The sequence below is a fragment of the Carassius auratus genome, unplaced genomic scaffold (assembly GCF_003368295.1).
Source record: "Carassius auratus strain Wakin unplaced genomic scaffold, ASM336829v1 scaf_tig00017060, whole genome shotgun sequence".
NCBI classification, from domain to species: domain Eukaryota; kingdom Metazoa; phylum Chordata; class Actinopteri; order Cypriniformes; family Cyprinidae; genus Carassius; species Carassius auratus.
In genome coordinates, this window is record NW_020524735.1 from 267042 (window position 1) to 292053 (window position 25012).

Sequence of the window (25012 nt, forward strand, 5' to 3'; positions counted from 1 at the left end):
TCTCCAACAGCTCCAATTTTGCACAGTTCGAGCTTTGAAAAATAGCACTTCCCCTGATTAGCAGAAACAGAGGAGATCTGACACCTGGGGTCCCAGGCTGTAGGTTAATAAGCAATTTAAGACATTTTTTTTTCAAAACGAGTCTTTAAAATGAGGTTGTAACATCTACACTGGGAATTTGATGGAGATTTTAGTAGCTTGCGCTCAGGTAATTATTTACACAAAGTACGTTTTTTTCAGTCTTTCGCTGTATTTCAAATTCCTTCTCTCATTTGAAAACTCTCCACATATCCTTTCCAATTTTGTCGATATAAATGCCAACAAACTCATTTTTACTTTTTAATTAGTAAAATCCTTGTTATTCTCTCTAATGTTCTCATTATAATTATCGTAATCAACTGTCTACCTTTATAGTTCCCATAATGCGAGTGTGGCTTGACAAACCTGCCAAGACTGCAAACAGTCCCTCAGATAAATGCGACATAATTACTGTCCTAGTTAACAGGCCCGCTTTAATAGAGATCATTAGTTACACTCGAGCCGAGGTCAGCCTAAACAATACAGCGAGACAATCGGGAATGAAGAGAGAGAGAGAACATTTATTTCTCCTTTTGTTTTTTCGAAACCAATACGTAGTGATTTCTGACCAAATGGATTTCTCTAATATTGTTAGGTTCGCTCATGAAAACCTGAACAGACCTCCGCAGTTGGATTTTTCATTAATTAACACCCAGAAAGCATTTCATTTAAGGTGAATTCAGACAGAAAAAAAATCAAATGACACCCCTCTCTCAGTGGAGAACAGATGCTCTCAGGAGCATGCAGTTAACAGGAGGTTAAAAAGGTACCCAGTTGTAAACAAGAATCTACACACATGCACCTCTATTTTTGCATTGCTCCCTGAGTGATTGTCTCCCCACTGGATACTCGCTTTCTAGACCAAAAAAGGTTTCTCTCTCTGCCTCTGCCCCTGTGGAGTCCTATTTCTCTCGTTCTTCAACCCCGTGAGACACATGGCAGCCTCTCGCTTTCATGCAATTTCAAACAACACAAATCATGACGTGCTGGATTAGTGCTTGTTCCCCCTAGCAGCCCTGACAGTGAGACAGCCGAAAGCAAAACAGAAAAAAGTAACACTTCATTAACAGCGCTTTAAACAAACAGGCTCAATTTGGATGTGTTCGCATTTCGCTTTGTGACTCGATGCAAAAAAAAAAAAAAAAAGATAAATAATTCACGTAATGACAACTGCAGCCTTTGTTCACCAACTCCCTTCCAGATCTAAGAGTTATCCACTTTACAAATGTTTGTTTTGCAGCGTTACATCAAGCGAGTAAATAAAACTTCCAGCCATCTCGCCATCACTCCAACTGAGAATTGTATTCAAAGTCAAAACCGAAACGGTGTACTTATGCATTCCTGTCAATCCAATCCCTGGAATAAAATATTAATATACAATAAATAAATAAAAAACAGCTGAGTCTTGAATTACGAAAAGGATGATTTCACAAAACCTCTGTATTTCAAAACACACCTTTCAGGGTTTTCTTATTGGTCCATAAAATCGAAGCCCTTTGATTGTAGGGACAAAAACATTTGTAACACCTTTTTTTCCATTTTTTTTTTTTTTTGTCACTTCCTAAATCTTAGTTGTTTTAGATGTAGCTTAAAGACAATCGCACACCGGATGAGAAGCGCTGCACCGCGTCTAGGACATCTCGAGGTATCACACACCGGATGCGCACATTCTATACGCACAAGCTCAATTTCAAGCTTATTTAATATAAAATTATGCAGATGGCGCTCTGTGGTGCGGCAGGAATTTGAACAGCATCCCAAGTCGTAGCTGGGCGCCGCTGACAGACACTGAATGGTGCCACCCGCGTTCATACACTCGTAGAAAATGATGTGTTTGAATTTTAAAGACGTAACCCGACGTGGTGCGACGCGATGTGGTGCGACGCGATGTGGTGCGACACGACGTAGTGCTGTGCTTCTCGTCCGGTGTGCGATCGCTTTAAGATACTACAGTATACTAGTATGGTATTATTCAATTTTACAGCATTTTGGTCAACAGTTTTTGTTTTGAAATCTGCTAAAAGTGTGACAGATTTCTGTGTTTCAGATTAGAAAGAAAGTCATAAAGCTTTGGAACAACATAAACTTAAACTAATCTAAAAATGGTTGGCCCTTTAAGAATTAGATATAGTCAAATGTTAATGTCTAAATAGTAACACAGAGACTGATTTGTAAGAGGCTATATAGATATACGTATGTGACCCATGGAAAACAGATTTATATTTATAGGAAATTTAGAGAATGTTGTTAAACCAAAAACAGCATTAAGCTTCCTAACACACTGTGTTTTCCCGCCTTAGGAATTAATAGCATGCTATTGCTTGTTTTACTCACTTGCTCAAATATTGCATGATCTCAGTAGTTTCTGCTCTCATATCTATGTATTCTAGGTGACACGTAATCACTAAAAAATGGCCACGTTATCAGACTGGATCCAGTTTCTTATATACACTTTTTTTGAAAGTCACTAGGAAGTGTTGAGGGAAGCACTGTGATAAGCACATCTTATCCTTTTAAGACTGCCCCTCAATCCGACAGAGGGGAAACTGCAGCTTTAAGAGATTTAGTCTGGATTATTGCTAGTCTTCCAAATTAAACCAAAAGTCAGCTTTCTGCGGCTGCTCATGCAAGCTACAGCCCACCACAGCACTGCGACTGGAGTGTTATAATTAGAAACACTCCCTGTCTCTCTTTCTTTCCCTACCCAGCCCAGTAAGCATCACCCAGGTAACATCCCTCTACTAACTCTGCGCGATTGCCTGCCCACGGTCTCCATCCTGGCAGCCTGGTCATTCTAGCAGCTAAACCACTGGAGTCCTCTGAACCAGGGTGAGTTGTCTCGCGCACAACAAGGTCAAATCTGGTCTTAAGCCTGTCGAGCAATCATTATTAAGACACAAACAGATGAAAGATATTCCTGTGAATCTCTGTGTATCTGTTAGCCGTGCATTTGCATGCCTATAAAACATAAGCAGGACGTCGCACAGGGCCATCGATGGCAGGAAGGGCTCACAAGTACATGTGTTCTATCTAATGGCGAGCAATGTTTTGAAGTAACTAAATCAGCAGAGGCCATTAAATATGAAAATACCATAAAGCAAACACTGTCAGCGAGAGCCCCAAGCTACATTGTCAAGCTACCTCTCTTGCACCTTCGTATTTCAGGACACGACATATAAATAGACCACAATAACAATTAATCACGCTCTGTGGGGAGAAGCTAAGAACCCCTGAGAGAAAACTGTCTCTCTCCATTTGTTATATGAAACACCCAAGACATAATAAACAAGAGATGAACAGAGAATAACACACCTCCACGCACCACCCCCTCCAGCAATATTTGTGACAGATCAACTTGTGCGTTCAGCGGTGTGTTTTTGTCGCTATAACGGGCTTTGTCGGTTTGCTTTAGGCTAATGATGTCTCAAAAGTTTGGCCGACCAAGCGCACATCTTTGGAGTGACCTGCACCCCAAAGGACAAATTAATTCCTTATCATTACAGTCGCGAAGTAAGACTCCTTAACCCCATGTGATTCCAGTCTCTCGTTCGCTCACATTCTTCATCGGTCTCCCTTTCAGAGCAGCTGTCTTGTCAGAATGTGGTTAGAGAGGCTGGAGCCCCTGCTGGGAGCACAGTGCCCAGAAACAGAGCAGCAAATCAGAACACACCGATCTCATTCATTAACTTTGGCTCTCTGGATGCAGGATATCAAATGCTGGACGTGACGAGAGAGTCAACGCAAACTGCCATTGTGTCTTGCGGAGTGGTCTCAGAAAAAAGGGCGGCTTAAAATCGTTTTTGCCTTTTCTGCTGAATTATAGACATTCAATTTCAGGGGCTTTTCACTAGCTGATGTTTATTTTGGTCTGTCGGGTTTTCAAGCGCTTTTGGCTCAGCATGTCTCAAGCTTTCAGGTAAAACGAAAAAAAAAACAAAAAACATCAAGAAGCAACAAATCGGTGAAGTAGGCCTACTGGAATCCCATTTATGCACAAGGCTGGAGCAATCAAAATGCAAAACAGGATCAAACCTGCCCAACCCTTTGAAAAAAGCAAACAAACTTGAGAAATATTCGCATTGTATCTTGCAAATAACATCAACATATTTCTCAAAGAACTTGAACTTTGTTACCAAGATTCTTGTTGGCCCGTGTCTTTCATTTACTCTCTCTCTTTCACTTGTTGTTCCAAACCAGTACAAATTTCTTTCTTTGAAGAAAAGAGGCCATGCAAGTTTGGAACGACATGAGGGTGAGTAAATGACCGAATTTTCCTTTTCAGAAGAACTGTCCCTTTAAGAAAAACAAAGAACAGTCAGAAATGGGAGGGAGGAGGAAGGGGGACACTGGGGTCTTTGAAAGAAAGTCGAGGTGGAATGGACGATAGCGATGATTGGAGTGGCTAAGGCCCCTGAAGGATGAACATGGCCATAGCCCATTAGGAAAGACGTGAGCGGGTGCTACAGCTCATTACATGCTCTGCCTCCTGTTCTATGGCTGAACAATGCACAATTATGTTGGCCTGCTGTTTTCTCAGCGCTACAGCTCTACAGCGGCCTGCCTGCCAACAATCGCGCTGTTCATTAAGCCACCTCACCACACACTCAGCACACCCTGCCTACCTAGACAAATAACCCAGTTGCCAATAGACCCACAAAGGGGCTGGTTATTCTTGCTCTTGGAAAACCAGTGAATGCAGAAATTAATCTCAGCAGATATATGATGCAATTTCTCGTTCGCTTTCTCTCAAGAAAGACCTTTTTTTCCATGAATACAAGAAAAGCAGAGGCAAGTAATAAAGAGAGTTTTTGATATGTAATTGACTCAATACATCAGAAGTTTGTATTAGATGCTGAAAAGTGAGGCAAGCGCAGATCAATACATAAGCAATTACATGTTCAGATATTAATCTGTGAAAATAAAGGAGCAAAAACCAACCAAAGAGGCAATATCACACATTCTAACCAGCTGCACAAGGCTTTTGTAATATATAACTTTGGAGATAAAAGAGCTCGGCGCTGTTAGCCTAAACTTTCTCCTTTTTTTCTATCTATCTTTCATATATACAATTTATGATAATTCATGCAGTCCCTGGCACTAAAAGAGCAATTTGAAGTGAAAAGAAAAGTAGACAAACAAACACCGTTTGGCCACTTCAAAAGGTCAATGTGTTTGTCTGAGATTTTAGCTTGGAATACAATACTGTATTTATAATGGCTATTCTTATGTTTTGTTGTCATAATGCCACAGGAACTTCCTTTACCTCCTGAATGCTTTTTGTATCCTTTACTATCGGCACTGGGGAACATCCTGTTAACGTCCAGAGTAACTGGCCATCAACTGACGGTATAGAACATGTTCTAAAAAAGCACTTTCCACCTCTGTACTTGAGCATATTTATAGCCTCCCACTTTAAAATGATTCAGTCACCATAGTTTATACTGTATTGCAAATTACTGAACGTGAAAACAACAGAGAGTTAAGTAGATATTCAGTTTCCCTAAAAGGTCTATCCATGTGCAGATCCCCTGATAGTTTAATTGGCAAGCAGGTATAAAAATATTTGGAAGGACATCTGCTCTCACAAATTTGATAGTTTGCACAAACACATACAACCCACCAGTTTGAATTGCACCCACTTGGATTTTCTTGTATTTCTTCAGTGTTCTTTATTTGCTTATGTCAGTAGACATCCACATACAACTTTCTACATGGTTTGTTACAGTTTATCACATTTCACATGTAACTCTGAATATTCCACATTGTCTGGTGGTTAAAATAAGCAATTGATGGTGCGCCTTGTCCATTATCGTCTCTTTATAATTGAACAAATACACTGGTATTCTGATAAACCATGTAGAAAGTTGTCTGTTCGTCATTCCCTGTGGCAATGCCTTGTGTTAGAGAATGTAGGCCGACCTTTCCCATCCTATTAATTTAACCACAGGCATTTCAGTGCTGGCAACTAAATCTGTGTTAATGAGAGATGAGGCTAAGAGAGAGAGAAAATTATTTATAAAGTTATTTTCCTCTCTTGTGGGTCTCAACTGTATCTGGCCAGCTACTTTTCCATCAGAAGTCCTTTTTCACAGGTTCCAGCGTGTCGCCCTGATCTCAGCGATATCACACATTATTTGTTACTTCGCAAGAGTTTTTTTTTTTTTGTTTGTTTGTTTTTTTTAACCTGCAAAGATAATTTTAAAAGTCCAAACATGAATGTGTTCAGATTTTAATATATCTCATAACCTATCAATTGTGCACCAGTATATACAAAAACACGAAACACTAGTTAATGAAAAAAGAAAATCCAATTTGACTTGCATTTTTGCTTCCAGTTTATGTCACTGTCAGAAATGCTTTCTTATTAAGTCTCTCTCTCTCTCTCTTTGTGTGTGTGTGTGTGTGTGTTTGTACTAACTGGGAGATATTACATTGTCAGCTTTTGTCCTAAATGTTTGAGAGCGGACATTAAATGAAAGCTGGCCGTTCTGACGTGCTTATGTCAGCTCATGACTGGAGTCACAAAGACAGCATTAGGGGTTTTTCTCATTCCAGATGAGGCTATGAACGTCTCATCTGCAGCCTACAGCAAAACAGTTAAAAGAGAATGAGTTTGTTTGGCTATATTGCTCTAATAATGTCTCACTTGAACATCAGAGTTCAGCAAACGGTTGAACATTTGTACTTTAATGGAACAGTGGCCCTTTTATTAAATCCGGAAATGTTCCTGTTGGCACTGGACTCTTGAAGGCAGAATGCCAACAGAGTCTGCGGCTTACAAATATAAGCTTCTTTGAAAACTCCCATCTTCATCTGCCAGAATCCAATCAGAAAGCATCTCAAGGTACTTGAGATAAGGCGTATCTCTCACTTCCTTATCCTTTTTCTTCCTGCTGTATCTCTCGTACTGTCTGTTTTGCTCTTTGGCACATAACATAAAAGAAAGACAGGAAAGCTCAAGTTGATAAAAATATTTCAAGTTTAGGTGTAGTTGGCAGTCTGTGTTTTATTTCTGCACTTTTTTTCTTTTCTTTCTCTCTGTTTATTAATTCCACACCTAATTGAAAGGGGCTTAATACAAGTTCTTCATCAGAGCAGCCCAGTTCAGTGAAGCTTTTCTGAAAGCCCTTCAGGGAGGCAACATGCTGAGTCCTTTACCTTATCATGTATGGGATTTAGAATGATTAATTGGCTTAGTCTGACGAAAGTCAGAAAAAAACAACAACAACAACAACAACAGCAGCTCAGTTAAGTCAAAACATTTTCAAAACCATGACCTGAAAGGTGAACATTTTGGGTAACACTTTCTATGAAGCCTGTATTTATAATACATTATAAGGGTTTTCTTAAAGCATTATAATGAATGTGTAATGCATTATAAAAAACCTTCATCAAATCATCTCATGAATATTCATAAGAACAGTTGTAATTTATTATAATATTTACTTATTTGTGGTTATAGCATTTAAGAGTATGATGATTTATAACACAATGAACATGTTGCATCCACTTATATATTTCTCATAGTTATAATGTATTATAAGTCTCACATCTGGCCATTTTTCTGATGCTACTTTACTAAGAGTGGTCAAAGACCACTAATAAGTAGTAGTAATAATAATCTTATTATTATTATTAATAATGACAAAAAAAAAAGTTTTTCTCAAACAGCCATAGGATCAGATAACAAATCATATGAATGTGTAATATGAAATATTTGCTTTTAATTATTTTTATTGTAATATCAGTTTGATTATTTTGATGGTACCCTTTAGAAAGCAACTACATATCAACTAGCGGTCAGTCGAGTATTAGTATGCTTGCTACTGTAATTATATGCTAATACTTTATTTTGATGTTCAACCAACAGATAAACTGACTAAACTGACTACAAGTGTAAACTTATTCTACCATAATAGATTCTACCATTCTTGAGCATACTAATACTCTAATGAGAGTTATTTGGCATGTAGTTGCAAAGTTGCTTATAGTCGATTGATTAAGGGACCATCAAAATAAAATGTAACCATATAAAACATTGCATTAATTAATATTAGCCCCAGATTTAATATGATATTCATTGTGTGTTATAAATAATCATACTCTTAAACTTATAACCACAAATACGTAAGTATTATGATGTATTATAATTGTTATGATTATTCATGAGTTGATATAACATATTATATGTATTTTTATATATAATGCATTATGAATTCATTATAATGCCTTAAGAATACCCTTATAATATATTATAAATACAGGCTTTATAGAAAGTGTTTCCGCATTTTGTGCTACAAAACAACTGACTGAGAAGAAATTAAACATGAAAAATAAAAACACATATATATACACACATACACATATGGTTACTGCAATTAGTGATATGCAAACAACAGACAATGAGAAAAAAAAATCTCCAACAAAGGTTTAACTAAAACAGCCACGTATTCAACAGCCACTCTTTCAGAAGATGCAGTCCAAACATTAGACAAAATCCTAAGTGGCTGAAATGACTGGCAGCAGATGAAGCAAAGGTATATTATGTTCATGTGGCATGAAAATGTGTCTTGTGCAAAGAAGCCTTATCGTGAAGCTTTAAGTGCATGATGAATACTACAGATTAGTTTGACACCCTGGAGAATAGGGCTAACATTATATCAACACAGAGCTTTGCTTCATTACAATGAAAAGACAACTCTTATGTTAAATTGTCTGTATCACTGTGGTACATATGAAATGAATCTAAAATATACAGATCTTTATTGACAGGCTGATCTTGAATATTATACTGTATCTGAGTACCATATGCTAGCAGTGGGTTTTATAAGCTAATTTATTTGGTAACAGAATGCTAGCATCTGGAGGAGCGGTGCTTAAATTACTGTTTCAAAACTGAAGAGAAAATACAAATAGTAAGTTTAGTCTCCTTAAAACATTCATCATTTATGGGGAGCCACAGTGCATAACATAGCAGGAGACTTTCTCCAAGCACTAATGAAAAGCAGATCAATACTTGGTAGAATTTTAGTTTATTATCAATGTCACAGGTGGAGCGAAGCTTCATTTTAGTTTAAGCAGGCTGTCATGTCTGCTTATGCTGCAAGAATCGCTTCAGATCTTGTATAATCGGCTAGAGAGCCACATCTCTATTACGGCCTGGACCTTATTTTGGAGACAATTGGAGACAATCAGAGACAGGTTAACCACACGGCTTTCATAAAACAGTGCATCCGAATCCCTTAAGAGACTGACACCACAGAACCATCTCCAAAAAGTCAGTATCACAAACACAGAGCTTACCTAGAGCCTTGAAATATGAACTACTGTTAACGCTTTATATCTTTTACTTTATTGTTTATACATTAGCATTTATAAATATTTTTATTCGTTCTTTGCTATGCATCTTTCATCCTCTATCCTGCATGTTTTGTAGCACATTAGCATTAATAAATGACATAACATTAGCATTAATAAGCTACATAATCTCTGAAACATTTTAAATCCATTAGTCGAGTATTGGAGAATGAGTCACTTAATTGTAAATGTTTTTAATGTTGCAAAATTATGTGCTGATCTTATGTGCGTAGGTTTTGTGCAAATGTGAACGTGTCAAATATTTTGTAGCACACCTGCAACAATAAATATTTTTTTAAGTATATTTTTCCCCCTAAACTATTCAATTTAGATATTTTACCAGGTTTATTTATTTATTATTATTTTATTTATTTATTTTTATTCTGTCTTTATTTTTTTGCAAATCCCTTTAGATAAAAATGTCTCGGACAATAGTGTGTCTGGTTCACTGGTGGCTGTAGATTAAAGGTGTATCTTCCACTGCTGTTGTGCTTGGCTCTGTGTGTTCACACAAAAGCAAACGATGTGCTTTTCAAAAGCATGTTATCAGTAGGATAAAATGTGGTGCATCTTCTTTCTAGATTGTCAGATTTGTTTCATTATCAATAAGCCATCAGTGTGGAATTTTAATCAAAACTCTGCAACATTTCTTGTCCTTCAGGAAAAATTGGCATTGCACTCTTCCAAACAAACATTTTCTGAGTAAAAGCTCCAACTGGGACTGCGAAGTAAACAAACATCCACATCTCAAAATCATGTCTGAATCACAAAACGCTGGAAAACAGCCCACAGGCCTTGATATTTCAGGGCAGGGAGATGCACAGTTAATCACTACTGTGTACCAAACAGTTTGTCCTTAGCAGACCTCTGGGAAACCCTGACTTGTTAAGTCAAACGCTTCCAAGCCCAGACTTGTAATCCGTGACAGAGCTATTATCGGTCATTTAACAGCTGCAATGTTTGATTGTGCCCTACATAAATGGTTGCGTAATTACACTGACAACATTCTTCATATACAGCATGTTGAATGGCGAGTCACTTTATATTGTAAATGTCACACCGAAGGGGAATGGAATATGGCTGACTGTAGTCAGCCCATCTTTGGCCTCTGGTGGAGAAATATGCAGAAATGTGGTCAGAGATGTTTTTCAGTGTCAGGTACAATGTCACACATGACGAAACCAGCATACAAATAAACCCACACCCTTATCAGGCCAATCACTGACCTATACGAAATTGGAAAATGTGCTGGGCCCAGACATCTGACCTTAGGATGCATATATACACCGCCTCACTATCTCTCTCCCTCTTCTAACGCTGCAGTGAAACAACAAAGCTTTGCATTAGAGTTCACTGTACTACCGCACAGGCGTATTCAACCCACGCCACCACCCTCCCTTAATTCTTTGTCTATTCATCAGATGAGGAAAATAGATGTTCTTTAATCCTGCTGCTTAGGTAGTTTTATTAAAGGATTACGCTACCATGCCTAGCTACTACATTTGATGTTACACACCGCAATTTCTTTGTCTAGCCTGCGTGCAGCTTTAAGTCTTATGTTAACCTCTGTGTAGTCTGACCTTATTGTTGATTTTTTTTTCTTTCTGAATATTTCTCCATGAACTAGTTGGATTTTAAATATCTCCAATACGACTTTGAGCATCTTGTGGATCAATATTTTAGTGCTATATTAACATATATTTCATTGATTTCCACAGGCTTTACTAACAACGAAGACCAGCCAATCAAATTACATCTGATTTAGCCAGCGGTGAAACTCATCATGTGTGCTCAGTTAGTTTGTGTACCACCTGACGATTCAAACAGCCATACCACTATAACGGATACTACAAGCTGACACTACAATACAGCTGGGTGCATCAAAAGCCATTGCATGCCACCCACGGAGATTGAGAACTTAGGTGAGAATCGTTGTTTAAGCAATGATTATTCCTAATGGTTGCACCTGAAATGACATGCAGCTCTGCCGATTAGCCAGGTCAGTGCATTTGGCAGATGTTCAGGCTACAGCTTTTTTTGCTCAGCACGGAAAAGAGAAGCAGAAACAGAGGTGGCCAAATAATCCACTTTGGCAACGGCCCAGTGACAGCTTGCTCAATTTTTTTTAATATAGCTATACCTAGGTTTCCAACACCAACAAATAATGTATGATAAGAGAGCACCATTGAAGGCTTAGTCAAAAGAAACCATATTTCCAATTTCCTATCTTGCAAAAAAAAAAAAAAAAACAACCACAAAGTACCCAAACTCCAGTAAAAGTAACCACTAGCTATATGTAAGCAGATTTAATGCTTCTGACAGAGTTGAGTTAGTGGCCCTGCTGCGGATCTCCCCCGACCCCACCCTCCCTTGCCGCTGGTAGCCGTGGCAGGCTGAAGGATGGAGCAGACTGGAGCAAATCTCACCTCAGGCAGCGGCATGCCGTTGATGATGAGGTCAGGCTGCTGAGGGCCCTGCCCTGTGAAGGTATGGTGGTAGCCATGGTTGGGTGCAGCATTCCTGGAGTTCTGGTTCTCCACGTTGAGGAAGGTGCTCTCGGAGCGCCTGCAGCCCAGTGGCAGAGTCTGCTGGTGGTAGTCGAAGTAGTTGAGCGAAGAGGTGAGAGACGAGCAACTCACCACATTCATCTTGTCTGTCTCCTCCACGTCCCGCGGCACCAGGCGGATGTCGTTCTTGCTCAGCTTCTTTTTCTTGCTGGACTTCTTCTGGTTGCCGTAGGAGTACTCCGCCACCCTGCGCAGGTACAAGAAACTGAACAGACTCAATAAAGCAGTGCTCTTCTTTTCTCACTTCACGCACAGCCGGTGCCAGATCCTTGCCTGGCATGGGCTGAGGTGCCAGACCCATATTCAATCATGGGACAAGAGAGAGCGACCACATTCGAGCGACCTCCGGCCGCCAATGGAGCCGACGTCCCTCATTTGTTTGCATTTCCATGCTCGGCGACTCGACTTGTCACAAACACACATGCACCATGCAAACATGCCAAACCACAGAAGCACACACAGCGACACATGATTCTTAGTGTGACTGCGAGCATATATAATAATATTTAAAGTTAAGCCTGCAATTATCTGCTTTTTTTTTTTTTTTTTTGCTTGTGTTACAAACAAGCCCGCTGGCAGGTGGGTTGTGATTTTCAATTCTCTGAGCTACGCTCTGTGGCTACTGCTAACCTGATTCGAGGGTTTTGATTCTAATCATAGAAAATGAGAAACTGTGAGATCTTGTCCCGAAGGATGCTTAGGTTGCAATCTAAACATAAACTTGAGCGCTCATGAGGAGATTTGGTGTAGTAAACAATCTTTGTCTTAGCTATTCCCCACTGACCCCTCTCACTTTTTTCCCATGAGGATCATTAGATCTTAAAGCCTGAAACAATCTTACACTTATTTCTTTTTATGTCCTCTGAAGGGAACACATTCGTCGTAACTTACGCTTGCTCTGCCTACACAACACAAAGCTCCTCTTTCGGTGCTTTTCATTTGGATTCAGCCTGTGTTCTCTGCTCCTTACCTTTTTCTGGCTCGGAATAATGATAACGGTGCAGGACCTTATCGTTTTAGGAGGCATATAAAAGCTTTTTTTTTTTTCTGTGCGGCAAAAAAAAAGTTAGGCACTCCAAAGCATGCTTAATAGCTGGTTGAATAATTTACTATTATGGCATTGAAGGGAAAATGAACTTGTTTTTTTTTGTTGTTGTTTTCTGGTAAAGAGAAGGACAAAACAGATCGTGAATATGTGAAAAGAGATTCATAGTGATTATTTTGTATAGGCTCTATACATGAATGAAGTTAATCATTGTAATTAATAATATCACATGCCATTGTCTGTCTTGTTTTATTAAACCATTTGTTTTTGTTCTGTAAACTGCATCACCACCAGGGTATTTTATTTAACTGTGTTAATAAACACACGTCTCTATGGTCTGTTTGGTCATATGGGTTTGGCTCTCATCACAGTGAAGACAATCCAAAGAATCTCAGATGAGCCAGAAAGAAGAGTCAATGAGCAGCACAGCTGAAGAAAACCGTATCAAGCACTCTCACTAACCCCCTGTTGGGAGAGCTGAATGCCTCCATCAGGTTTCTATCTGGAGAGGAAAATAAATGTTAACGACAGCAATCTAGACAAAGGCCATCTCTTACCATCCTCCGATAACGGCAAGGTAGATGCTCTGCGTGCCTAACCATCACGATCACGACCTAGCCTTCATGAAAATGTTTGCTTACGTACATTTCCGTTAAGATGGATCATGTATGCTGTTGCATTACAAGACAGAAACGTCAACAACAATTTGAAGTAAATATATGGTAATGTTTTCTGGTTAAATTTGCAAAAAGCAATTTATATGGAAATGTTGAGTGGTAATGTAGCAGAGGGAAATCAACACAGTGGCAAATGTTACAGATTGATAAGTATTCATATTACAGTAGATTAACAAAATAATATTCTCCCCTACACACCATTTGTCAAAGACTATTACCTTGCCAAACATTTACATGATTTACTTTTTATGATCGTTGACACAGTAAAATTTGGTTGCTATGGTCATGCTATTGTATTCTGAAATAGTGACCTCTACGATCACAACCATAATATGATTGCCAAACCATAAATAAAATCTCCAAATGTGAGCAACAAGTCAATATTTTGATTAGAATTTGAGAGAGGTAAAAATTCACCAATTATTTATGCAAACACCAGTCTCAATGCAGATGGTGTGTATGAGGAAAGGCCTATGCTTACTCTTTAGTCACCAAGTAAAAGCAATGGTTCAAGTTGATTTTACTTCTTTTGGATGACTTTATAATTTTGCATTATTTTTCACTTTTACTTTTTACAAAATCAAACTCAAAATCAAATAAGAACGACAACATTACTTTGAGATTGTTGGAAACAAAAATTATGACAAAACGAAAGTGCTATAATATTTGGTTTTGGTTTTGCTATTATATCTGCCATTTATTAGTTGTTGTTTTTTTTTTGTCATATTTTTTATTTTAAGCTCATGTTAGGCCATCCTCATATATAGCATCATAATTGATGAATAAAAAGAAAATATTATCATTTTAGTAATATTTACAGTAGTGTAAATATAATAATGATGAACGAGTGTAATGATTTCCTGTTCTGCTTACTTCTGTTATCAGCAACGGCAGCAGCAGAGCAAGGCCTGAAGCACATGCACAGTTGACGAAAGTGCGTGCACAACCAAGATACACATCAAACATGCTCTCTCTTTATGTCTTAATCATTGTATGCTGTGTGAGTATTGATTCATTTCTGGTAGAAATACACTTATATGCTTGATAACTAGAACAGGGTGCGAATTATGGAAGGATTGGTGAGGTATGACCCAATAATAAGGCCTGAACACCCACAAGTAAAAACAAAACATATATATTTCTAGGCCTATACAGTTTTACATTTACACATACATACATATACAATATACACATACATACATATACAATATATATATATATATATATATATATATATATATATATATATATATATATATATATATATATATATACATATACATACATATATAGTTTTTTTTTTTTTTTGAGGAAATTATGTAAATTATTTTTGAGGTTTTAAAGTTATTTGTCTCACAACAGAAATTGTTCTTTGGTGCCCCTAAACTGCTTAAAATTAAATAAAAAAATATTTTTTAAATAAATAAATAAATACAACTTTTTTTGTTGTTGCTTTTTATGACATGTAAAATAATCATTGATAGGGTTGCTAATGTTAAATGTAATACAACAAACAGTTGGCCTGATTATGCTTTGTCTATATTCCATACTGACCATGACATTGAGACGTCAGGTAACGTACTGTTGCTATGGTTACCACCTCAGGACATCGCAATTTCTGTTTGTGAGCAAGTGTTAAGCATAATCTGACTTCTATGTTTAGGCCTTTTGTTGATTTCTATTTCGTTTTTGTTGTTACCTTTAAATGTTCGTCCAATCCGATGGTCAGTAAATAATTCGCACACTGCCCTATACTTCAGTAAGATGTATCAAAAATGGTTTGGGTACCTGCAGTTGTATGTTCGGATTTCCTTGTTATCCCTTTTGCACTTGACTGCCACAAAGACCATTGTGACAAACAGGATGACTGCAATAGAACCCAGGGCAATGATGAAAATGAGCGACAGGTTGACGGGTCCTATTTGCTCCTGTGCATTGAGATCAGGAGAGAGATAAATGACAATATAGGCAGAGGCAGAGAGAGAGGTTTGGCCGTGGTCGTGCGCCACCACGGTTATCTGATAGGATGGTTTCGCATTCTCCCCAAACGTCTTTGTGGTTCGCACCTCGCCGTTTATCTGATCTATTTCAAAGTAGGCCATGTCTCCTTCTGAAATCGAATACGTTAACCTTCCGTTTTCCCCCTCGTCGTAATCATCAGCTTTTATCTGAGTAACCAAATAACCAACTCCAGCGTTTTTAGGAATGGACACCTCCGCCGTGCCGTTCACCAGGCTCGGGGTGGTCATCACAGGTGTGTTGTCATTTACATCCAGTACAACAATGCGCACGGTGGCGTTGCTGGTCAAAGGTGGATCTCCTCCATCCTTTGCAGAGACTTTAAACTCAAAGGTCCGCGTATCTTCGTGATTAAAAGCCCTAACGCCGTAGATCTCGCCATTTGAGTTCACGGTAACGTAAGATTCCACAGACATGCCCCGCACCTCCGATTTGATGATTTCGTAGGACACGGTGCCGTTCATGCCCAGGTCTGGGTCCCTGGCGGACACCGCCAGCAGAAACGCACCTGGGACGTTATTTTCGAGGACCATGGCTTGATAATGTGGCTTGGTGAAGTAAGGGGGGTTGTCGTTTTCATCCGTTACTTTCACTGAAAATGATTTGGAGCTTCTGAGCGGGGGATACCCGCTGTCCTCGGCTAGAATGGTCAAATTGTACGTGTCTCTCTGCTCCCTATCCAGACGGCCATCAACAAGTAAGGTGGAGAAGCTCTCAAACTCGTTGAGTCTAAAAGGCACATTGCCCTGCAGTCTGCACTGCACTTTTCCATTCGCTCCGGAATCACTGTCTGAGACTCTCACCAGAGCTATTACATATCCGAGAGGCGCGTTCTCGCTCACCTCCACCATCTCGCTGTTTTCTGACAACAGTTTGATTTCTGGCGCGTTGTCATTTATGTCGATTACATTAACGATCACTTTGCAGTGGGCAGGGATTGAATTTGGACCCAGATCTTTGGCTAGTACATCAATTTCGTGGACGGACAATTCCTCGTGGTCCAAAACGCCATTCACTGTTATCACGCCTGTTTTGGGGTCGATTTTAAACATTTGTTTGGTCAGGTTGGATACAAAGTTTATGAACGAGTAGACCACCTCGCCATTGGTTCCTTCGTCTGGGTCCGTAGCGTTCAAGTCTATGACTAAGGTGTTAATGGGAGAATTCTCCAGCACGTTTACGGTGTATGCTGGCTCGTCGAAAACGGGGTTGTTATCGTTCGAATCAATGACTTTTATGTTAAGTTGCACAGTCCCGGACTTCGGGGGGTCTCCGCCATCCTCCGCTGTGAGTTCAAACGTGTAACGTGACTGCGTCTCTCTGTCTAAAGTCTTTTCCACCACAAGTTCTGCGATTTTGGACCCGTCTCCCCTCGACTTAATCTCAAGACCGAAAATATCATTAGGGGTAATTGTGTACGTCTGAATGCCGTTGCTCCCGGAGTCCGGATCGCTTGCCCCCTCTAGGGGAAATCTGGTACCGGGAGCGGCATTTTCCGAGATTTCTATGTCGATGTGGTTAGTGGGGAAGCGCGGCGCGTTGTCGTTTACGTCGATAATCTCAATTTTAATCACGCAGATCTCCATCGAGTTCGACATCACTTCCAAAGAAATAAAACACTTAGGTGTCTGTCGGCAAACAGCGTCCCGATCAATTTTTTGCTTTGTGATGAGCAGTCCGGCGGGGCTCAGATTAACCCATCGCGGCTCGGAATTGGAGATAACCCGCAAATAAGGCTGTCGGTTTCCCAGTGCAAAACCCGCAACTTTTGCGTCCGCCGTCACGTTGGCTATCTTTGTGCCTGGTCGCAGCTCTTCTTCCACGGTGTATTTCAAATTGAAAACGCCATCGACTCCAGTCCAGCACAAGAGAAAGCACAAAAACATTTGTACGAAATCCGCGTCCTTGGAATGCATTATACCTGTTGATGTCGGTCTTTACACGCGCATTTGCATGATCTTTTATTAACATTTAAACATACGCACGTTCGGTCGGACGTAAAAAAGAAAACGAAACTCCCAATAAGTCAAAGGAATAAAATCACAGTCCGGTAGACATCCTAATTGTGCGATGAAATTCATCTGATTTGCTGATTACGAAGCTGATAACTTCCATTTACTTATTCGAAATCTTATTTGGCCACCCATGTCTTGCATTATTTTTGGAAAATAACGAAATATGAATAAAACTAGCGAATAATTCTTCATATAGTGAATGTGAAAACATTGTGAATGAAAAGCATGGCTTCAGCATGAACATTTTCGTAGTTCAGGGAAACCGACCATTTTGAGCCAGTGAAAGAAAATATTCAGTAAACATTTAGGCTAAATGTCCGCTAGAAGGTCCTCAACTTGTGAATGAATGAAGGGAAGGTTCCATTCGAAAAAAAAAAAATACCCTCCTTATCATGATTCATGACGAACACTTGAAATGAAATTGATCTTAAAACATCGCTCGTGGCCAATCAATCCATATAGCCTAATAATGTGGAATTAGGATGTCTCCTCCTCGATCCGCAAGTTCATGCACATATCCAAATGAAACCACAGAGATTCCAATTTCAGAAAAAAAGAATGAAAGAAGCAGTCCGATCTATAAAGCTGGAATAATAATGACAAACCAATATTGATATATCATAAGTCCAGTCCACAATTCACTGATATTCCAAGTCGAGCAAGAGGTGGGTGCCTTGTCGACTGAAGATTTCTCTCAACAAGCGTAAATTGTATGAAGGTATTTCAGATGGCCTTATTAGTCCAGAAAGAAGGAAACTATATCCGTATAAAACACTGGGAAAAGATCAGCTAAGAAAAATGAAGCATTTGTAAGAGCACCTGTACTCTCGTCGTAATAAAAGCGTCTGGTCTGAAATATCCAGCCTGTTGGATAATGCGAAACAGTTCTTGATGTAGTTCTTAAACGTGGCTCACTGAGGTAAACGCACGGCGCGCGTCTTCAGCGCATACTGTCGAATGCGCGGCTCACTGTCTCGCGCTCAGTCTCAGGACCAGCAATCCCCACAGCCAATCAGAGGTTACACTGGAGAGCTGGATTTGCTGGTGGGTGGGGCAAAACTAGAGGTATGAACTCGGCCAACTAGCTCCAGTTCATCCGTTCTAGTTATGTCTGGACATACAGTGTGTCAACTATTGACCTTTGGGAGGGTCGACGTTTTATAAGGAATTTCCTTAAGAAATGTTGGGGGGCGCAATTAGTTGAGGTTCACATGCACAGATAGTGTCTTTATATATTTTTGAAACATAGAAATCCATAATTGACTATAAAAAAAAATGTATTGATTTAAGTTTACCATATTTTAGAGTAGGGTAATGATGATGATAGATATTTTATAATACTTTATTCAAAATTAAGTTTATTTTCTTGTCCCTAACCCACTGGGTGCAGCTATAGGCTATTTGATCCACTGACAGAAAGGATCACACACATAATAGTTGTTTTATTTTTATTTTTTATTTATAAATCGAAATATGAACGTTGCTGCTTATGTTCAGATCCGTCATATATGATTAGCCTACTATCCACGCATTAATACGTACCACAAGGTTAATTTCGGCAGGTAGTTTTCTTTTCTGTACGATATTTAATAAGATATAAAGGTTATTCACGTGGAGCTCTAGTTCAAGTGATTAAATATGTTCTTTATTGACAGTAGTCGTGTTGAAAAATATTAAATGGCATACATGCCCATGAATGGGAGAACAATATTTACATTAATGTTTGCGTTTGGATCTGCGCCTTTCGCTCCCATTACAGATGACAACCATAACATCTCTCTCGCTCTCGCTCTCGCTCTCTCTCTCTCTCTCTGACTCGCAAACACACGGACAAAAACAGAGGCGCGCTCGAGCGTAACGTGAAATTAAATGCTATGAGATTGAGGTAGTAATTGTACTATTAGTACTATTACTATTATTATAAACATAATCATTTAACGTTTTCTGTCTTTACTGAATTCTTCTTCAGTATAACATAAGTTAGCCTATATATATATATATATATATATATATATATATATATATATATATATATATATATATATATATATATATATATATGTATATGTATATATATATATATTATAATTCCTCTGTATCTAGCTCATGAACACGCACAAAGAGTCAGGAGTCGTGAGTACACATGACAGCATGTTGAGAGTAGATCGTGTTTAAAGTCACAAGGCTGACACCTAGCGGCCGACATCACTTTCACCTCATATAGGCTATGAAGGCAGTGTTTATTTCATTGTTTTTGATCAGACTTAAATAGACCTACTGGAAAATTTCAAATCAAATCTGCAAACGTATATTGCTGCTAAATTGTTTTATATAAGTGCTATATATAGCCTATTATATACATTTTAGTTAGTTACTGAGTTGTCAGTGCTGTATATTCTTGAGAAGTGGGACATGTAAGATTTTACATCTGTCTTTTGTCATAGCATATGTTTCCTATGAAATGCTTGAATACGTCATATGAGGTTGATTAACCACATTCACTTTGCTTCATTGTTTGCCATACAGTTCTCAAGTGGTCATATTCATGAGCAAGCACAGATGTCATCATCTTTAAATATTCCAGTTCATGTTTGTTTCCAGCTTGCAAAGCTTTAGTGACAGCTGTCAACTAATTGCTCTGTTGACTGTTGAAACTTGCCTAGCTTCCAAAGCAAAAGCAAGATACCGAAGGTGTATTTTCACAGCTAGTTTGATCCTATTAAAAATTCTTAATGCTGTAGAAAGAGGATGATTGCTGTTTTTCCTCTGGCTTTTAAAATTGAGCTGAGGTATATTTCAATAAAAGTCCTCTGAAGTAGGTTTGTATATGTGCAATGGATTTCTGCTTGACGAGTTGTTTGTTATAATTTGAGCTCACTGGTTTTGATGCACACCTTCACTTTGGCATCAAGGATAATAGATTTAGCAGTTCTGGCAATGTCAACACACACCTGGGGTGTATTCCAGAAAGCACGGTTAACTTACCATCTGTTAAACCCTGAACTCTGGTTGATTAACCCCAAACCTTACTTACTCGAGGTATGTTGTTCCAAAAACGTGTCCAGGGGTTCATTCAACACAGAGTATGTTCCTGATTAAGACTCAAGGCATTCTCAACAGAGTGACGAATCGAGGTGCTGCTATGGAAATGGACGCTAAAGAAAAAGCGCGCCATGCTGTTTCTTTCTTCTTTTGTTCAATGGTCATTTACATCATTTTCCTTTTTTCCCCGTTTACTCTTTAATCCTCAAGAAAAAGAATTATATTGTTTGTTCAATGCTAATTATATATTAAGGCATATCAGATATGTATTTTTAGTATAGAAATGCATGATAGAAAATACAGATCCATGTATATAGGCTAAAGTAAATTTAAACATTACCTTGTCATAAGTATTTTATAATTCATACAGATAACTGATATGTCTATAAAATATAATAACCATATTATAGTTAGAGACAATACAGTTATAAAAACTATACAATATATATATATATATATATATATATATATATATATATATAGAGAGAGAGAGAGAGAGAGAGAGAGAGAGAGAGAGAGAGAGAGAGAGAGTAGGCTATATAAATAACTGTATTGTACTAATATATAATATTATGTGTTATAGTCAGTAGATCATGCGCTGATAGTGCTGAAGTGAACTAACCCTGGAACAGGTTATCTTCAGAGAGCGAGTTGCTATGGCAACTTACATACTCTGAAAGTTACCTCCAATTTTGGAACCGAAAGCTGATTAACCATGCAGTAACCTGCTTTATGGAATCCCCCCCGAATGATTTGACTACAAATTGAGTTTTCTCGCATGCAAATATGCTTAAATAAAGCATTTGTTGATTACTTTTGTCCAACATTCTTCTAGTATTCAAAAGACTTTTCTTTCTGTTATCATCTGTGATATGACCGCAGCGTTTGGAGGTTTTGATTCTGCATTCGTAAATGATGCATATAGATGGTGGTTTTAATATTGCTGCGTTTCATTGGTTGTAATGGAACATAAATGACCATCAAAGCTAAAGTGAATTTAGCCCAGTGTAAAATGGACCCTGCATCAAAAAAGCAAAATAAATAATAACATTGCAGAGCAACCCAACGCTTTGAAGTTCTTGGTAACAGTAAGGTAGAAAAACAAAACAAAACAAAAAAACAAGAAGGGGAAGGGAATCTGTCTTTCTAACTATCTTTTCATATGAACGATACTTTCTTAGCACTGTTGCTGCATTGTTTTCTGCCAAATACCCCTCTAACTGCGTGGACCCTTTGTGTGAATTGCTAAGTAAAGCAGCTCGAAGGTGCTCACAGGCTGCAGCCCAAGCTACTTCGTGCAGCGGGAGCCACTCAATCATCCAGTGGTTTTGAACTTCTTTAAGACACTTTTTGGCTCCAAGCCTTGAGCCAACACTTTCCATAGTACATAGAGAATAACTGATTTGATGCAATGTTTTGCTGGTAAAGCATGGCACACTTCTATAGCCGGTCCCTTCTGCTCACTTTGAAAGGAATATCTGAGCACGGCTGATATGTTGCTGCCTTATTACCTGTACTATGCAGCAGCCTATACTAGTGAATAGCATTGGTGCTCAGTGAGATTCAGACCTAGGTGTTCACTGGAAGAGAAAGAGAAAGAGAGAGCGAATGATTTATTCAAATTCAGATGAGATGGAGGCTCTTTCTTGGCTGCATGTGGCTACAAAGAGGACAACTCCATTATGGGCTTCATCTTAGTGTTTTTCGGGTGTTTGATTTCCTCTAATGATCATGGCTGGAAGCAGACAGCAAGATGACTGACAGGCCCATCTTCAGCATTGTCTTGCCCTGCTATCTGTGCCTTGATACATTGTGTTATAACATTCTCTCTTCATCTGAGCCCCCTGCTAAGCTGGGAGGGCACTGCTGCATCAGTGACAGAGCTCTTGATATTGAAATGTTTGTTGTTTGTCTCTTGGTAGAATTGAGTGACAAGGGGCAGTCGTTTTATTTACTCTGAGAAGAGATTTGAATTACAGACGATTCATTTTTAGCACATTGTTTGTTTTTGTATCTAAATATTTTACTTTTGTTTTGTATGCATATATTTAGTAGGACATTGAGTGTTGTTTCCAGAGACTCACTTGAGCACTATTAGCAACTTGTGCTCCTCGCTGTGTCTTGTACAAACTGCTAAGCAGAGGTCATGATAAAAGATTTTGACTATTGAGACGAGCTACCCTTCATTGCTGATGCAGACCTTGAAGCGCATCTTTAAAAGTTTTATTGACAGTAAAAAGTACACAGCAATAATTCTCCAGCTTAGCCTTGTCTTTTCAATTTGCTAGGTGGATGGAGAACTATTTAACAATTGGTACATAATAATAATTGCTTTAAATACAACAACTTTTTCTGCTTCTGCTTTTACAGCAATGGCTGTATTTAAGAAGAAAGAAATAGTTTATAATGTGAAATGAAACTGCTGTTAACTGGTGTTGGCAACTGTTTACACAGCCCGAGTAAAGACTGGCACAATACCAGAAAGCTATTTGCTAGTCATCATTTTCTGACAGAGTATTTTGTGTCACATTTTGCAGATGTTTTACATTAAAGATATCAATTTTTTATTTAATTGCATAGCAGACATGTGCAAAATTGTATTTAGATTGGCAAATTGTACTATGCTATTAGATTAACGCTAAACGAGCAATTAGTCATTTCAAATGATATGGCCAGCTTGGCCTTGTAATGTCAAAGCCTTGCTATCAGCACAAGCTGGAGAGGGAATGCTCAAGGGATGAAATGTACACAGCGTGTCGTAGGATCATCACTGTAACTGGCACTCGGCACAGCTGCACCCAATTAGATTTCACTCCACTCTACGCCCAAACAAGATTTAGCTGTATTCACACTTCATTGTGGAACTTATGACGGCTGCAATTGAGACTAATAATTAGGATGACGTGTTTAAGAGCACTGTGCTCTATTTTTGCAAGATTAATTTGAATATTTCGACATTTGGATAGCAATTAATACATGTAGTTCTACCATCTTTATGGAAAATGTAATCTCTGTAAGACCCATGTCTCTGTAATTGCCATAATAGCTTTTAATATTCCTCTCGATGGTATGAGTTTTGAAAGCTGAAATAATTTAATAACAATGGAGACTATTTGAATTCTGCTAAAATACTCTTGGTGGTGTGATCATCAAACTTATATGCATTTTGTTTTTTCTGCAAACGCTTACAGAACTTTTATTTTAGGGTAACCTATACATTTAAGAGCACATTAAATAATTTCAGTACAGCATAAATAATTATAATAAAAAAAAAATTCTTCATGTGTTGACATTATTTTAACAGGAAACCAAAAGGTTACAGCTACTAGGCTAAACTGATAAAACTTTCACTTTTCAAGCTAATAAATTGGATTCATGAGTCAAAGTTCCTACATAAAATACTACTAAACCTGTTTGCAGAGATCTTTGTGACAATTAGTCATATTTTTACACAAGTAAAGCTAATGAAAGCCCTGCATTGCACTGTATCTTAGTTCAAAGTAGGTTGCTTTGAGAACTGAGACTGAAACAATAATAAAACGGCAAATTGCAATGCCATTTTGCTTCCTTATACACCATCTTCTGAGCATTCCAGGCAATGGTTGGCAATAACAGTTTGGAATATCCATCATCATACTGACTGATTGGATGCAGCATGAATGACACGAAAATCACATTTTGATTTCAAATGTCAGTTCCTTCCCAGAACAGACACACCATTTTTGTAAGCTTACTGGCTTTCAGCATCAAATGATGATGCCCATTTTCTACAGTTCCTAATTTTTCATTTGTGCGCTAATGTTTAGCATTCTTTTCTCACCTCACACCACCCAGACAATGTGTATAATCATGTGTACAATACACCATCAGGATTCCCATCCTGATCACCCCTATATGCAGAAATCAGTGACCTTTGTTTAGCAGTCCTTTTATTTATTTTTTTAGCCTGGGGTCTGATTGATGTCAGAACATGTAGGCTAAAATACCTGGAAATGTGCAGCCCTGGGTGGGGCATCCCTTTGTCTGATAGCATCAGTAGAATGGAGAGCTCATCAGCCCTCGTCCCGCTGGGTGTGTGTTTACAGCTGTTCTCTAGTCAAGACAAATTAGAATAAGCCATTAGACCACTTCAGACGTTTTTGGTGCGTTCATAAAGAGGTTGGTGTGCCCCTGTGTGTCTTTGTGTTCTGTTTAGATCATTTCAAGTAAATG

The 25012-nt window shown here is 38.5% G+C and overlaps 1 protein-coding gene across 4 annotated transcripts in view; it reads right to left on the reverse strand.

The window, feature by feature from the left end:
* LOC113075438 (protocadherin-19-like) overlaps positions 1-18738 on the reverse strand; it is a 53750-nt gene extending 35012 nt beyond the window's left edge. Inside the window, exons 1-2 of one of the 4 annotated variants that reach the window (XM_026248148.1) lie at positions 15513-18738; positions 12075-12189 (exon numbers count right to left, since the gene is read on the reverse strand). In XM_026248148.1, coding sequence (XP_026103933.1) covers positions 12075-12189; positions 15513-17659 — 2262 coding nt within the window. In that variant the 5' untranslated portion in view covers positions 17660-18738. Of the gene's footprint in view, positions 1-11861; positions 12208-15512 lie in introns of all 4 variants that reach the window. The other 3 variants (XM_026248147.1, XM_026248146.1, XM_026248145.1) reach the window with 3 other exon arrangements.
* Positions 18739-25012: the final 6274 nt, after the last annotated feature.